The sequence below is a fragment of the Xiphophorus hellerii genome, chromosome 13 (assembly GCF_003331165.1).
Source record: "Xiphophorus hellerii strain 12219 chromosome 13, Xiphophorus_hellerii-4.1, whole genome shotgun sequence".
In the NCBI taxonomy this organism is placed as follows: domain Eukaryota; kingdom Metazoa; phylum Chordata; class Actinopteri; order Cyprinodontiformes; family Poeciliidae; genus Xiphophorus; species Xiphophorus hellerii.
The window spans coordinates 8,652,213-8,668,011 of record NC_045684.1 but is presented as its reverse complement, the minus strand read 5'-3'; the positions used below and the strand labels follow the sequence as shown (position 1 = coordinate 8,668,011).

General features: G+C 37.6%; 1 protein-coding gene across 2 annotated transcripts; it reads left to right on the top strand.

Moving 5' to 3' along the window:
• Nucleotides 1–512: 512 nt before the first annotated feature.
• Nucleotides 513–15,583, top strand: hsf1 (heat shock transcription factor 1). Of its 2 annotated transcripts, XM_032580439.1 has the most exons (15): nt 513–948; nt 4,661–4,769; nt 4,889–5,025; nt 6,000–6,124; nt 6,373–6,448; nt 6,634–6,695; nt 6,904–6,982; nt 7,781–7,923; nt 8,003–8,223; nt 9,544–9,700; nt 10,078–10,149; nt 11,562–11,667; nt 11,761–11,814; nt 12,359–12,401; nt 12,484–15,583. In XM_032580439.1, exons 1-15 carry the CDS (start codon nt 817–819, stop codon nt 12,669–12,671), a joined length of 1,704 nt encoding a protein of 567 aa, XP_032436330.1. In that variant the 5' UTR covers nt 513–816; the 3' UTR covers nt 12,672–15,583. The 2 variants fall into 2 exon arrangements, with proteins under 2 accessions (XP_032436330.1, XP_032436331.1); XM_032580440.1 differs by lacking the exon at nt 10,078–10,149.
• Nucleotides 15,584–15,799: the final 216 nt, after the last annotated feature.

Below are 15,799 nucleotides of genomic sequence, written 5' to 3'. Positions count from 1 at the left end.
ACCCCAAAAGCTTACTGTGTTTTCAGGTAGTTGTTTCTGATAGTTGTTGAAATTTTTGTTCAAATCATCAGAGAAGAAGGCAACACGTTTAAGCCGTTATTTTCTAATCCCAAACAGTTTGACAAGCTATATTAAAAATATCATAAACCACATTCACATACACACCACTTCCGTTTTGCTTTAACAGGGTATTATGGACTTTAATTATTTTTTGTCTGGCCTTATTTTAAAATTCTTTATATGACAAATTTTCTTTTTCTTTTATTTTATCGTGTTGTGCAATGACATAAACGATCACTTACAGTATATTGTCTAGTAGGACTCCACCGTAAAAAGCATTTCCTGTTTCATTTGTAAAAATATGATCAGAGTAACACTAGTGCTAGAAATTATGTTGAAAAATCACACTCAGAAATATATATGCGATTTAACCCTTAGAATCTTTTGTTAAAATTATGAATAATACACATTGCGTACGTGACATAATGTTTTCTTATGACGTCACCCGCATGCGACAGAAAGACAGCCACCTAGCTACGCAGTTGTTTGCTTTATCGGATTTGTTGGAATTTTCCACTACGGAGTTTGTTTACAATATAGTTTAGAAGTACCGTGTAGACTGGCGGATAATACACCAAAACAAAACCGGAACGGAGCATTTCGAGAAATAGTTGCGATCTCTCCGGGGCTACGTGTCGCAGTTCATCCGTTTTTTGTTTTGGACTTTGAGGAGCGGATGGGGTTAACTAACTGTTAGCATCGTTCGGTTAGATAAGCTACTGGAGCCCGGAGCGGGGTTAGCCTTTAGTAGTTGAGATGGAGTTTCTTGGAGTCGGCGGAGGAACAGGTGGAGTGGTGGTGAGCGGTGGTAACGTCCCGGCCTTTCTTACTAAACTGTGGACCCTTGTGGAAGACCCGGAGACAGACCCTCTTATCTGCTGGAGCCCGGTACTCACTTCACCATACCTAGCTTAGCTTAGCTTAGCTTAGCCTAGCCTAGCCTGGTAAAGCTAACTCCACACGGGTTCATTAGTGTTGTCAAACAACAGATCTCAGATATTATTTACGGATCAGAACACACTATTTGTGGATTTTGTTTTATTAAGTGATGCTAATTGTGCTAATTATTATTGCATCGTGAGGCAAATTAATTAAGCAGGGTATCTCGTTAGCTTTTAGGTAATTAGATCCAAGTCTTGTAAAGTATTAAGTTGATTAGCACTACATTTTTGGGTTTACTGGTTTTAAAAGGATTGTTTCTTGATAATATATATTTTTTACAAATCGCATATTGTTAGGTGTGGGTGTACCTGTTTTATAAATGATCGAATGTATTAAATTGTTAAAATTGTTAGTTTTCTGTATTTTAGGTTGTACAAACCTATTCTGAAATATTAATGAGATACAAAAGACACGTGTGTAGCTAAAAAATGAATATGGCAGGAATTTATGACTCAAATTTACATTTAATTTTACACAAAGATATACCTGTACAAAGAATCAGATGTTGTGTTAGTATTTTGTTATTGTCTCATGGTGTTGTGTCTAACTTTCAGCTTTTGCTCCTTGTAGTTTACTATCTACTTTTTCTCATGAGAAATGGTTGGTACCTATTTTAGTGCTCATGAGTACAATAGAAAAAACTTTCCCTAGTGGGGAAATTCAAGTTTACTAACAGCAAGAGTCATTGGCATGCAGCTTCACAAAAATAAAAATATGGAAACAGAACTAAGAATAACACACCGTACAGTGAAGGAAAATTTACAAAATAACAAAATACTGTACAATCAATAAAAATAACATACTCTTATTGAAAGAAACATGAACTGAGTAGACTAAATTTAAGAAATGTACAAACTGTCAAACTTCAGTGACTTAGAGTAGACTCACATTTAGGGACTACATTTATTTTTCTTTTGCAAAATATTCTTAGCTCTGTTATATTGATTGGAGAGCATCTGTGAGTGTTGATTTCTAATTTATATTTAATACTGGAACTGGAAGACATTTTAAATATCCAAAATAAACAAAACGACAGATGAAGTGAATTATTAAGTTTCTGTGAACAAAATTGTTGTTAAGAAAAAGGGCTAGATGTGACCAAAACACCAGACTGAAGACTTTTATCATCCAGTTTTTGGTAGCGACTAAGAAAGAAAAGAGAAAAACGATAAGTCATTCAAATGAAATTGAGTTTGTTTTAATTTATTATGCGATTAATTGATTTGTCGCTTATTGCGACAGGCCTAAATGTACTATCTACATCATGTGTACAAGAGTCTGATTACTGGGGGGAAAACTAGATTTGAGAGCAGCACAGTCCTTATAAAATAAAAACATGAAAACAGAACTAAAAATAACACTGTACAGTGAAGGGAAATTAACAAAATACTGCGCAATTAATAAAAATAACATGATTGTGTCTGTTTGCCTGGAAGGTTTGCTCAGTGTAGGTCTACCAGTGTTTATTCCACCTTTTATAAAACAGTTCAGTTATATGACTTTAAAGGCAAAATGTCTCTTTCAGTTCAGGCGGCCATCTTCTTGACCCATGTTGTTATGTTGGACCATCTTGTTGAGATAAGAGGCGCTACTGTGAATGTAAAGCTCTTCGTAAATCTAAATCTGGATGAACAGATGTTACTTCACACTCTCAGGCTGTGCTTCATTCTCTTTCTGTCATTCTTTTTCTTTTATTTCTTTCTTCCTGTCCACCTCATGTCTGGCTTTTCTCACTTTTGCTTGGTTTTTTTATTTTCTTAACTCTTGTCTTCTGTCTCTTGTATTTCTATCCCTTCTTCATTGTAGGGCTGAAATGATTAATCAAATTAATCGTGATTGACCGATTATTGAAATAATTGTCAACTAATTTAGTAAATGATTAATCATTAACTATGAAGACTCTAAAAAAGCTAATTTGATTAAAGAGCAACACATTCAGATCATTAAATAAGCCAAAATTGTATAAAAAAAATCCTCCTTTTCTATAAATCTGTTCTACCCAGAATTAAAGTGACAGTTTTAGCTTCATCTGGTTCAAATTCATAAAACAAGAAAATCTCCTATTATGAACCTTTTGCTATCCAATAACTAATCCCAAAAATAACAAACTGATTAGTAAACAGTATTTCTTTAGCTGCAGATTCAACCTTTGCTACAAACATTCACTAAAGGTATGCTGAAGTTTAGGAAATATGTTTTTAATTATCTCATTCAAGATTATTTGGATCTTTTGATGTATTTCTAATACTAGTTTAAGAAAAAGCTCCTGTTGTTAAACTGCCGAGCTTTTTAGCGGTTTAATCATCAGAATACTTGATAGACTAATCGATTACTGAAATAATTGTTAGTTTGGAAGTTGTTTTTCCTTCCTTTTTTGCCATATCCTTATGTTTGAGTTTTTCTTCCTTTTTCTGTGTCCTTCCTCTATTTCTTCTCTTTCTTATGTCTAGCCTTCACTTCTTCTGTCTTCCTTAGTGTTTTTGTTTCCCTCCATCTGTTCTTTCTACCTTCTGTATGACCTTTCTTTCATCCAGTTTCTGTTTTTTGCTGGGATCACATGCAAACTGTCCTTTCTGTTTGCATATTTTCCATAAATGGGCATCAAATGTTCCTGGAGGAGAGCAAGAAAGTTGACTTTGGAGAAAAAGTTTGTTTTTGTTAGGGTTGTATTTAAGTATGTAAAAGTTGTGCATTGTTCCTGGATGTTTTTCAGGTTGATTGATTCAGGGCTTTCTAATTGCAATGGAAGTTGTTGCTTTAGGAATAAAGTTGTTTTCTCTTGTTAAGGTCTTTGCTTAATTTTACTTGCTAAAATCAAGCAACTAAAGTAGCACAATTTGATTTAAATGTTTTTTTTAATCTATAAAAAAGTTGCAAATTTTCACCAAAAGACCCATAAATTGAGTTTAATCAGAAATTCTCTGGGGGAAAAAATCAAATGTTTGACATTTGAAATTTCCTGAGTTTCAACAGTTGAAAATTGTCGACATTTGAAATTAAGAAGTGTCAAATTTTTTATAGAAAATTTCTGAGATTATTCCCCAAATTTCTGAGTTTTTTTGGCAAAATTGTACTACTTTTTTTCTAGAATGGCCCTCGTACGCGGTCGTAGATCTCGCATGTTTGCTGGTTTAAAAGAAAAGCGTCTAATTTTCAGTTTCTTTTGGCTTCAATTGAATAAATTTATTTTCAGTAATAACAGGATTTATGTCAGTTTTTTCCAAAACATTTGCTTTATTTAGTCAAGTTTGATAAAAGCTGATTTCAGTAGTAGTAAATCTCTGAATATACCTGGTTCTACTTTTTGTTAAAACTTGGTTATATAAAGACAAACGCTTTGTGTTGTACTTTACATTTTCCATTGTAACAAATTAAAAGTCTCCATCTGCATCAACAGACCAAATTTGTATCATCAGTCCCCCTTGGCCGCATTTTGGACACCCATGTCTTAAGACATTGTGTTCCAATTTTAGTAGTTAGTTACTATGTGCTTCATTGAAAACAACAAATGCATATTTTCAGAGAAGTTTATTTGTGCTTGTAATATAGAGGAGTTATGGATAATTTTTTGTTCTGCTCTTTTGGGATATGTATTAGTGTTGCTCCTGGTAACAATGATTTAATCTGCCTGTCTGTATTTTTTCCCTTTTTTCTTCAGAGTGGAACCAGCTTCCATGTTTTCGATCAATGCCGGTTCTCTAAGGAGGTCCTACCAAAGTTCTTCAAACACAACAACATGGCCAGCTTTATTCGACAGCTCAACATGTGTAAGCATCAGATTCTCTAAGAAAGAATCCCGTCTAACAAGTTATTTTATTGCGATGCTGCCAGATTCTCTGGAGAAATGGTTGAAATGCAGAAAGTCTCTGTTGACGTTGCTCTGCAGATGGTTTCCGTAAGGTGGTGCACATCGAGCAGGGTGGCTTGGTGAAACCAGAGAAAGATGACACAGAGTTCCAACATCCATTTTTCGTCAGAGGGCAAGAGCACCTCCTGGAGCACATCAAACGAAAAGTCACCAACGTAAGTAGCTGCAGATGCACCTGGACACCACTTTAGAGATCATTAACTTCCTGGCTTCTGAGCGGCTCTCAGTGGCAAAATTTTAAAGTTCACTACTCTGTAAAACTTTGATTTTACATAGACCAGGTGTTATAATTCAGGATAATCTCTGATTAATGATTATAGATCAAATTCTGTTCCAAGTCAAAGTTTGTTTGGATAAATACTAAAGACCCGAGGACAAAGGTGTATGATAACACAATGCCAAAGAGGAAAGACATCAGCAATGGCCAAAGAGAAACAATGATTTCATTGAGAAAGATTATACACTTTAAGAACACAAATTTTGTTGTCAAATTTTTGTCTAGTTTCTAGTTTAAATGTCTTAGACTTGTTTAGATGTTTAGTTTAGATGTCTTAAACTTGAAATAAGACAAAACTAACTCATAAGTAACTTTTCAGCAAGATATCTGAGCTTGTTTTAATTAAACAATTCCTTAATATTGATGAAAAACTACTAGTTCAACTGGTAGATTTCTCTGTAACATGAGGAAAATGTCTTGCTATAAGTTAAATTGCCAATGTAACAAGAATTTTTTCATCAATATTGAGGAATTATTTACATAAAACAGTCTTCTATCTGTTGCAGAAAAGCTACTTGCAAGTTAATTTTGTCTTATTTTAAGTGTACCAAGATGTTGGCACTAGAAACTACAGAAAAATTACTGAGCAACATTAAATTTATAACACGATTAATTGCAACTCGCTTATTTAAATGTCATTCATGTATTTAGTATTCAGAAAATACCAAAAATTGATCAAAGTTCCTTTTTGCACTAATACCCTCCTCTCTTTTCTGTTTACCTTGAAAACGCTCAAATTTTACTGTGTTTACAAACCACCCACAAATGCATAGTAATATGGTGACACAGCCCCTCCTTCTGCCAGTTTCTCTCGTCTCCACGGTAACAGAAAATCCCGCAAAATTGTTGCAGGTGTCATCAGTCCGTCAGGAAGAAATGAAGATCTCGACAGATGAAGTCAACAAAATCCTGACCGACGTTCAGCTGATGAAGGGAAAACAGGAAACCATCGACTCCAGGATCATCGCCATGAAACAGTAAGAATCGCAATCTGTTCACACCTTTACATGAGGGGAGCATTTAAAGGAAAAAATAAAATAAAGTAAAATCCTCTTGTTCCACACAAGCTGGTAAGCAAAAACTGATCCCATCCTTTGATTCAAAGCTCCAAGTCTTACAAATTAGGTCATTAATTTTCTTTCTGCTTGTCAAAATGATTTTAAAAAGTTTTTTTCTGTCAACAGCTCACTTTTCTTTTATTAAGCCCGATGTTTTTCTGTTTCAGTGAGAATGAGGCTTTATGGAGGGAGGTGGCCAGTCTGAGACAGAAACATGTGCAGCAGCAGAAAGTTGTCAACAAGGTAATAAAACACAAAATTAGTTTAATAAATACTTAAGGGGGGAAATGAAGAGCAGCAGTCCACTATCAAGCATCCTGATGCACGTCTCATTTCTATATAAGTATTGTAATGTTGGCACTGAGCCACATTATCACAGTTTAATAAAGTTGCTGAGTGAACTAATGATGAACTGTCTTTGATTTCAGCTGATCCATTTTCTGGTGTCTCTTGTCCAGACCAACAGAATCATGGGAGTCAAGAGGAAGATGCAAGTTTTCTTCTAATACAGCTTCATACCTCAAACCTGAATAGAAATACTACTAAACCTTAAACTCTAGATTGAGTTAAATTCCTGAAAATATTATTTTAATAGTTTAGATTGTTGCTACAGATAGGAAACATGATTGTCTGACACAGATTTAGAGTTTATGATCACATATGAAGTTTTTTTTATTTTTTCGTTTCTCCACCGGCAGACCCCTGATGCTCAATGACTCTATCTCCGCCCACTCTATGCCGAAGTACAGCCGACCCCTGACGCTGGAGCACATTCAGGTAATTCATTTAATTTTGTACCAGTGATGGAAAGTATTGAAAAATATCTTAATTATAGGTTTTGAAATGGCAATATTTTAAAATTCAGTTGTATTTCGGCTGAGAGCGGAGATAGTGGATAAACCAGGAGTATTGCGGCTCAGGTTTGCTTGGATTGATTGGTGGAAATACCGTGAAGTAGGGCTGCATTAGTAAATCTTGCAGTGGTGATAAAATGCTGATATGACTACATCAGGTGTGATTTTGTCTTCTTTTCTCTCTTATTAATGTTTGCTTTAACATTGAGCTTTTTGAGTGTTGAGCAGCGCCACATGGAGGGTGATTGATGGTGCTAAGGCCCGCCTCCTGTCTCTGATTGGTTGTTTCTAGTTAGCACTGGGAGAAGGCAGACGGGCTCAATCTTTTCACCGATTATCTCTCATAATATATTGTCATTACATAGTGGCAGTTTCATCAAATATGTAAAAAATATTTCTTATGAAAACTACATACTGAGCTGTATATGTAGTTCTTGTGACAACCATTTTGTTTTATCTTTCTCACATATTGGTCAAGAGTGTCCACATATTTTCTTTTTGTTAGCATCAAAGCCATGAATTGCTCTGCTCTGAGCTTACTAAGATGGCGTGGATCACTTTCGATTCAGACTTGTGGGAACTGCGTATTAGTAAAAATAAATTTTTCTGCAGCAGCTTTGACGTTCAGGTGTCTCTATGTAACCTGTTGGCACTTAAAGGCCATGAGAAATGAAGCGTTGACCATCATTGATTGTGCTGATGTGTCTGCTTGTCCTTTCAGAACGCAGCCGCCAATCTCCTCTCACCGGATTCACCGCTGAATTCTGGACCGATCATCTCGGACATCACAGAGGAAGCGCCGTCCTCCCCGGAGGAAGCGCTGTCCTCCCCAGAGGACGCAGCCACTGACTGGACCAGCCTGGAGTGAGGAAGAATGGGACTAATTTGCTTTATTCCACCTTGTTCATGCAGATGTATGTAAGACTTCCTTCTATGTCTGCAGAGAGAACCGCTCGACTTTTATCAAAGAGGAGCCAAGCAGTCCCGAGGTGGAGGAGTGTCCTGTTCTGGAGGTGGAGCAGGATTCACTCCCAGCAAACGTTGACACGCCTCTGTCCCCCACCACCTTCATCAACTCTATACTTCAGGAGGAAACGCAGCTGCCGCAGGTCACCTCCTCCTCCTCCACCACCACCACTGCTACCACCACCATCACCCCAGCAGGTAGACATGGTGACATACATGGTGAAAAGCATTCACACCCCTTTAACTGTTTCATTAATGTATTTTGCTGAAATTTGAAACGATTAATCGGATTAATTGTGATTAATCAATTAGTGAAATAATGGTCAACTAAATTAGTAATCAAATATATACAGACTGGATTATACAGACTCTAAAAAAGGCCATTTGCTGAAAGAACAACATACTGAGAGAAGATATTAAGCCAGAACTGGACAAAATACAGTATATGTATAGTTGCTTTTAAGATGAGAAAAAACATTTTTCTTTAAAAATGTTCTATCCAGAATGGCTCATGTGGAATAGTTTTAGCTTCACGTGGTGGTTCAGATATACCAGCTGTAAATGATTATTTTACTAAAGAAAGAATATAAACAGTGGACATGTTATGGGGAAAATAGGATGTTTGGTCAACCTGCGTTATGGTAATAGCACTTAGCATTCGTCAACAACTCACTGGTGCAAGGGAGGGCTTTGCACAATACAAATAATCATTGAATCATAATAAAGCATAATTTAACAAATCCTCAAGGAATTTTAATAATCGAGGTCTAGAATCATTCGATGAATTTTTTACGGCCCTAACCATGTTTTAAAGAAATGTCTCTTTCTCAAGTTATTCATAGCTGTAACATTTCAGGTTTGTAATGTTTAAATGTTTGAAAACAATGTATGATTTTATATCCGCATTTTTTAAATTTTTTTACCATTATTCTTTTTTTTTTTTATCACACTAAATTCCAATGAAATAAATTTTAATTTGTGGTTCCAACAGGTTAATATATGAAAAGGTTCAAGGGTAATAATATTAGGGGTGCACTGATTTATCGGCCAGCCGACTTATTAATACCGATATCTTTAATTTTAGGGGATTGGTGATCGGCTGATAATTACATGTGAAGCCGATCTTATCCACCAATCTTATGTACTTCAGCAAAGGTCTAAAAGTCAAACACTCTCCTCTTCCGCTCTTCCATGACACAGGTTTGACTGACAGACCGGCCCACCAGGTCATATCTGCATGCTTGCAATGAACTGTTACCAACTCAGCGACTTTCATGCTATGTTTAGCGACATTTCAAACAAAACAATTGTCTGAAATATTGCTAAATATTGGTAACAGCCAAAATCGGAATTGGCAGGTCAGGCTTTTTAAAGATCTGTGATCGGCGATCGGCACAAAACTGCAGTCGATGCACCCCTATTTCTAGTGGTTCTGTATTGAATTTTCTAAACGAAGTTTGACCAGACCTCTTTCTTTACTTTTTCTCCCAGTTTACCGTCTTTCTCTCTGTTTTTCAGCTCCGCCTGTGGTTGTGATGAGCCCCGCCTCTGCCGGGCCCGTTCAGTCGGCTCCTACCGTCAAATTTCCGGCCTCTGTTTCCAGCTCGAACTCCGCCTCGGTCCCAAGCCCCGCCAATCCTAAACAGAAATGTCAGACCATCGCCCGACTCGACAGGTTACTGTGAAATCCAGTGACAACAGCAGGAAGTGCTGCTGGCCACTAACTTCTGTCAGCTACTGCTGCCTGCTGATGACCTTAGAGCTACCTCAACCCTTTCTCATAATAAACCCACCAGTAGCCATAACACTGGAACATTATCTCCTTAAACAGCTGCCAACGTTAGCTATTTTCTGCCTACCAGCAAATGCAGTCAGATTGTTTTGGTATACATCACTGCATTAGGGGAGCAGCTGCAGTAAATGCACGGCCTCCTTAATGTTTCTTGTTTGTGATCGTCTATTTGCATTAGAATCCCAACATATCAGCTCTTCTTACATTTATTATCAGATAATTGTCAAGTGTTTCATTAAAAATCCTTGTGCTTCTCTTAGGTTCCTCCCCCCACCGCCTGCAGGTGGACACACACCTGATGTTTGGCGCGTCCTATCGAAACATCCTGAGAAGTGAATCTTTAAATGATTATCCTAGACTGTATGTAAAAGATGGAGCCTAGCCTTCCCCCCTGCACAGTTACATAAAATTAACTTGACCAATCCATTCACTTTGCAGTGATTCTGAGGGCGCCTGCTTATCATAAACAAAATGCTATCTTCCAACTTCTTGTTCAGAAAATCTTAGCCTACAATTATGTGACATCACTTTTGGCTACAGCTTTCTTTTATATAAAGTCTGTGATGATTACTGAAGTTTTCGAACATGAGTATCTACATGCCTGGTGTTGTTCTGCATTTTCCTTTTTGTCTTCATGGGAAAAGAAACAGCAGTGTATGTTTTTAGTGGGGAGTACGACAGTTGTGAGTGCCATTTTAAAATGCAAAATCAATATCCAGGAAAATATGTTAACTGTTTTTAACTTTGATTAATATTTAAATGAGAAAACAACTACTGTTTTCTTAGAAATCCAGATTTTTTTTGCAGTTTAGTTGTGTTCCACTCGGTTTTTTTTTTCATAGATGATGGTGATACACCTAGATCGTGTTTGTAAGACCTTTTAAAGGGACCTATTATGCATAATTCACTATTTGCATCTTTTTATACTCCCACTTAAGTCTCTATGGCTTTTAAAAACAGCCAAGTCACTTTAAAAAAATCACCCAGCTGATTTTTGTCGTCAAGTTAACGGTTTGTGGTGTCTGGAAAATGAGCCGTTTCAAAACCTTCCCTGATAATCAGCATACAACGCCCCTCAGCCAGTGACCCCACACCCCGCCTGTTACCTAGCAACCCCCGAGGAACTCCACTCGTCACCTAGCAGCCCAAGTTGAGCTCCAGCACATTTTGGTCAGCTGGTTTTACTGCTGTATGCACTGTACAATGGCTGCTGGAAAAGACAAGTGTTGTTGACTTATCGTCCTGAAGCCACTTTCTGTGTTCTTGTTGGTTGCTTTTCAAATATGTGCTGTTGTATAGTTGCGCATCTGTTTGCAGCCATTTTAAGAGTGTAAATGTTGATTTGGGGGCGTGGCCAGGAGCAGCTTATTTGGAATTAAAGGTACAAGAGGCTCACTCAGAAACTTCAAAATAGGCAGAACTGAGCAGGCTGAAATCTCCTCATCCAAAAATGATTTTCTGAAAGTAAAAAACAAAAGTAAAGAACATGATTCTTTATTGGTCACAGACCTATCCTCACCTGTTGAAGGAAACATAATAGGTCACCTTTAAAAAGTCTCCTTTTCACCAGACACATCTGAAGTGAGGGATCACAAACTTGAAACTGATAAGTTGCTGAAAAGAAGTTCGGTGGTATTGAGAAAGGCAACGTTTTCTCCATGTGGGCAAAAGAAAAATGTAGAATAAGATCAGACCTGATGGGTTATCTCACGCCGGTGTCTCTCTCCCTCTGGTTGTGTCCCAGGTTCGAACTCTCCGATCACGTCGACAGTATTGACAACAGTTTAGAAAACCTGCAGGGTATTTTGAACTCTCAAACCTTCACCTTTGACCCGTCTCCCTTCATGGAGGTGAGTTTGGTCGTAATTCATTTATTTTATTCTGTGAGCCTTAAATTGTTAGTACATGCATGTATTAATTGAAACGTTTTGTTTGTGTCTTAGTTCTTCAGCTCATCCATTCCCTCTGCAGACTTTGACATCGAAAGTTTGGATAATGTAAGTTGAAATCCAGAATGTCACTTTCTCTATGTGTTTTATTAATGGCAGCTTGTCTTTATGACGCCAATCTGTCAGAAAAATATACATTTATTTTTTTGAAAGAGACTCCTGACATGAAAAGTCAAGGAATCTTCTGAACCAACTGATCATTAATTTGACTCAAAGTCCAGCGGGGTTTTGTTAAATTCACACAGCAGGCAAATGCGACTGAAATCGGCGAATATGCGACTAGGACACGTCAAGACAACAGTTATAAACATTCATGAAGACTTCATTATGTTCCTGACAGCGTCATGTTAGTCTGATGTACACCCCTTCAAAGAAAGTGTTACCAAATATTCTATATATTGAATATTCTATCATATGTGTAATCAGTTGATATTGATCACGTATCTATTGTGACATATTGTTATCCAGCTTTAATTAGTAGTATGAACGACCTCTCAAACCCCCCCAAAAATGGATTTCATCAAAAAAAAAATCTGAATTGATCATCAGCATCTGCTGCTTTGTGTTTGATTGATGAAACCGTTTCTTTCAGCTGCTGTCTGACGAAGCCCCTAAAGAAAGTGAAGACAGAACAGGTGACCACCGTTTCTGTTCGCTCGCACCACGCCCCTCGCCCTGCTGTTGTCATGGTGACCGTGTCTTCTCTGATTTGTGCAGGGAAGCAGCTGGTGCAGTACACCGCCACGCCTCTCCACCTGACTGAGCCGGTGGTCCTGGGGGAAGGCGACGCCGACCTCCCGTCCCTCCTGGAGTACGAAACGGAGCCGCTGTTCAACTCGGATGCGGCTGGCGACGACCCGCCCGACGTCCTGCTGAGCCCCTCCCAACTGGACTCTAACCTCTAATATCCTGAAGAATGTAATGACTCCTCAGTAACAACATGACACTGGGCAGCAGCTCAGCAGCAGCAATAGACGACGACAACGAAGAAATCGATGGGTTGTAGATCAATCATTAGGTCAAATGTCATGTTTTTATCAGGCAGATGTTATTAATCGATATTAATCCATTTCTATACTTTAGGATTTTTATTTTAGGTTTTATTTTTGTGTTTGCCACCTAAATCAAAACCTTTCTTTGTTGCTTGTTGTAAAAAAAAAAAAAAAACAGGAATGAAAAGTTTAAAAAAAAAAACAAAACAAACCGGGGTCACATGCGCCTGCTGGTGTGTTCAGGGACAGATCTGGAGGCGGTCGCACAGCGCGTGATGTCGGGATCATGTGACCCTGGTGATTACCGCATTGCATGTTTAAGTCACATTTGATGGCTGTATTTGTTTTCACGTTTATAATTTAAACATAAAGAAGAGGATCGGAATATTTTTGGAAGATTTTATTGCAGAGTGTTTATCCTCGTCCTGTTGTTTCATCAGACAGGATCGCTTCGATCCAGACCTTTCCTGAGGTCTACTGCGTATTTTCTAACGCTGGACCCCTGATTAGGCATGGGCCGCTACGACAAGTCTGACGGTGTGTGTGAAAAATGCTACAGTATCACTGTATGTACACAAACATGTATGACACGATCAGTCTGCAAATATCTCTACTGCTACTAAAATTGCTGTTATGTTATCAGCAAAACTTATTGATTATTTTAGGTTTTTATACTTAGATTTAAGCAGAGATGTAGAATAAAACACTTGGTTGTTTTAGTGATTTTTGAAACGCTTGTTGTGCTGAATATTGTAGCTTTTGTCAGTGTTTTTGCGAGTGGAAAGTGGAAAGGATGCAAGAGTTTTAATAGATGACCAGGAGAGCGCAGCAATAAGTCAGAACATTCTGGCATTTTTGGTATTTTCTGAGCTTTTAGGAAAGAACAGAATGGTGGAAAATCTCAACGGTTTTTTGGAACCGCAGCTTTTTAAAACCTTGGTAGACTCTGATACCGGTAGCTGGCCCATGCCTACTCCTGATAGTGCTGGAGTTTTGACAGAAACTTAAAGTATCTCCAAAACAAAAATAAGATGAAAAACTTATTTTTGCAACTAACAAGAGGTTTGTTATGCTGGAGAGTTTTGACTGGACCACTTGCTCACAGAAAACAAGCTAGGTTAAATCACTGTTTACTTTTCTTAGAAGGTTTCTCCGTCTGGTCTAAAACGCATTAGTTTGTCAGCAGCTCCATCAGTTTTCTACATTTTGGACCCATTTTTCCCAAAGTGAGTTTAGAGTGGGGGCATTTCTGTGTAATGGTACTTTTGTTGGGTCCAGTGTTGCCAGAACCAGATCAGATTTATGGCAAAAACTTACTTCAGGACATCAGGTGTCGCGTTTCAGTTTTAATGAAACGTATCCAAGATTGTTTGTACTCACAGTCTCAAGCATGGATTCACCTTTTATACTCACGTTTCTTTTATTTGAATAAACTTCCAACTTCAGCTGCGGAAGGATTATTAGAGCTTAAAGTGAAGTTACTTTATTTAAAATGTATAAGGAAAGTTTGGCTGGGATTGTGCAGGTTTAATATATTACAATAGCAAAGATGTGTGTTTGAAACAAGGGCTGCACATTAAGAAAACATGAGATTGCAACTTTATTGAAGAATATACGCCACATTTTCCTCACTCTTAACTTCTCCATCAACACTCCACCGTCTTTCTAGAGGTTTAGCCTCAAAAACCTTATTGGGTGTGGAAATGCTACAACTGAACAAATGCAAATCTTAATAACTTAATTATTGAAAAGTTGGTTCACTTCAAAAGGATAAGCTTATGAGTATTCTTTACACACACAGATATATTTCCAGCGGCTAACATCTAATGGAAAACAAAAATTCAGGTTCTCAGAATATTAAGTTACAATTTAAAAAAAGGACGTTTGATCCTGAAGTTCAGGCAAACTGAAACAACATCAGCAGTCAGTACCTGGTTGGGACTCATTTTGCATGAATTACTGCATCAATGCGGCATAGAATGGAGGCGCTGATGATGTTTTAAACTTGGTTTTCAGCTTATCTGCATTGTTGAGTCCGACATTTCATCTCCAACTTGACAGAACCCGATAGATTCTCTGTGAGGGTGAGGTCAGTTTGCAGGCGTATTAATGACTAAATCCCAATGAAATCATCATCTTGAAGGTTAGCAGCAGATAAAATCATTGAGTTCTCTGAAATTAATCTCAAGCAGACTCTTGATTAGACTTTGCTTCGCTTCCTTATTACACCTGTATTAGATTATGTTGCTCGTGCACCTTCTACCATACTTTTTCCTTCCACCCAACTTTCCATTTTTAGGCTTGATCAACATAATATGTTTGGATTAATATCCTGTTGCTCTTCTATAACATTCACATTTTCAGAGAATCTGAATTTTGGGATTTCATTCGCTGTAATCACAATAATCTAAATAAAAACACTTTAAGCAAAACACTTGCTCCTTATCAAATGCATATGAAACAAAAATATAGATCATAAATGATTGACTTGATTTATACATTTTAGATTTAATCTGATCTACAATAAATTCTCAGTTTAAATGCATCAAGCACAAGTCTCTGACAGTGAGGTGGCTCCTGATGTCCTGATGCGTCGGTCCTCAGATGCGCTACAGGTTTGTCAGACGCTGTAGACGGGAAGCTCTGCCATGTAAAAACCGCCGCGAATAATATATTGACTTTATTTGATTTTTGCATTTAATTCCGACAAACAAGCCATCCATCTTTAATTTTCTTGACGGCTCTCTACATGTTGGGAAGAGGAGGGTCGAATGTTGAAGTATTCTGGTTGCAAAACTTTTGTTCAATAAATTGTTTTGAACACAGCGAGTGATTATTTCACTTCCATGTACAGTAGTCGGACAAAAGGCAACAGTTTGATGTTCAAAATAGACAAAGCTTTTATTGTTGAAGTTCAAAACCACAATTTACAACCACATCCTGTTTGACGCCATTAATACGCAATCAGACGATCGAGATTCACCTGAATTATTCTTATTAATTTAATTCCCCTTTAAATGGCTCTTCACCACCGGCTGGTG

Bases quoted from the DNA above. Each gene is read 5' to 3' on its own strand.
- hsf1 (XM_032580439.1), top strand. From the start codon at position 817: ATGGAGTTTCTTGGAGTCGGCGGAGGAACAGGTGGAGTGGTGGTGAGC. The intron at 11,815-12,358 runs GTAAGTTGAAAT...CGTTTCTTTCAG, and splicing joins ACATCGAAAGTTTGGATAAT to CTGCTGTCTGACGAAGCCCC. The intron at 12,402-12,483 runs GTGACCACCGTT...TGATTTGTGCAG, and splicing joins AGAAAGTGAAGACAGAACAG to GGAAGCAGCTGGTGCAGTAC.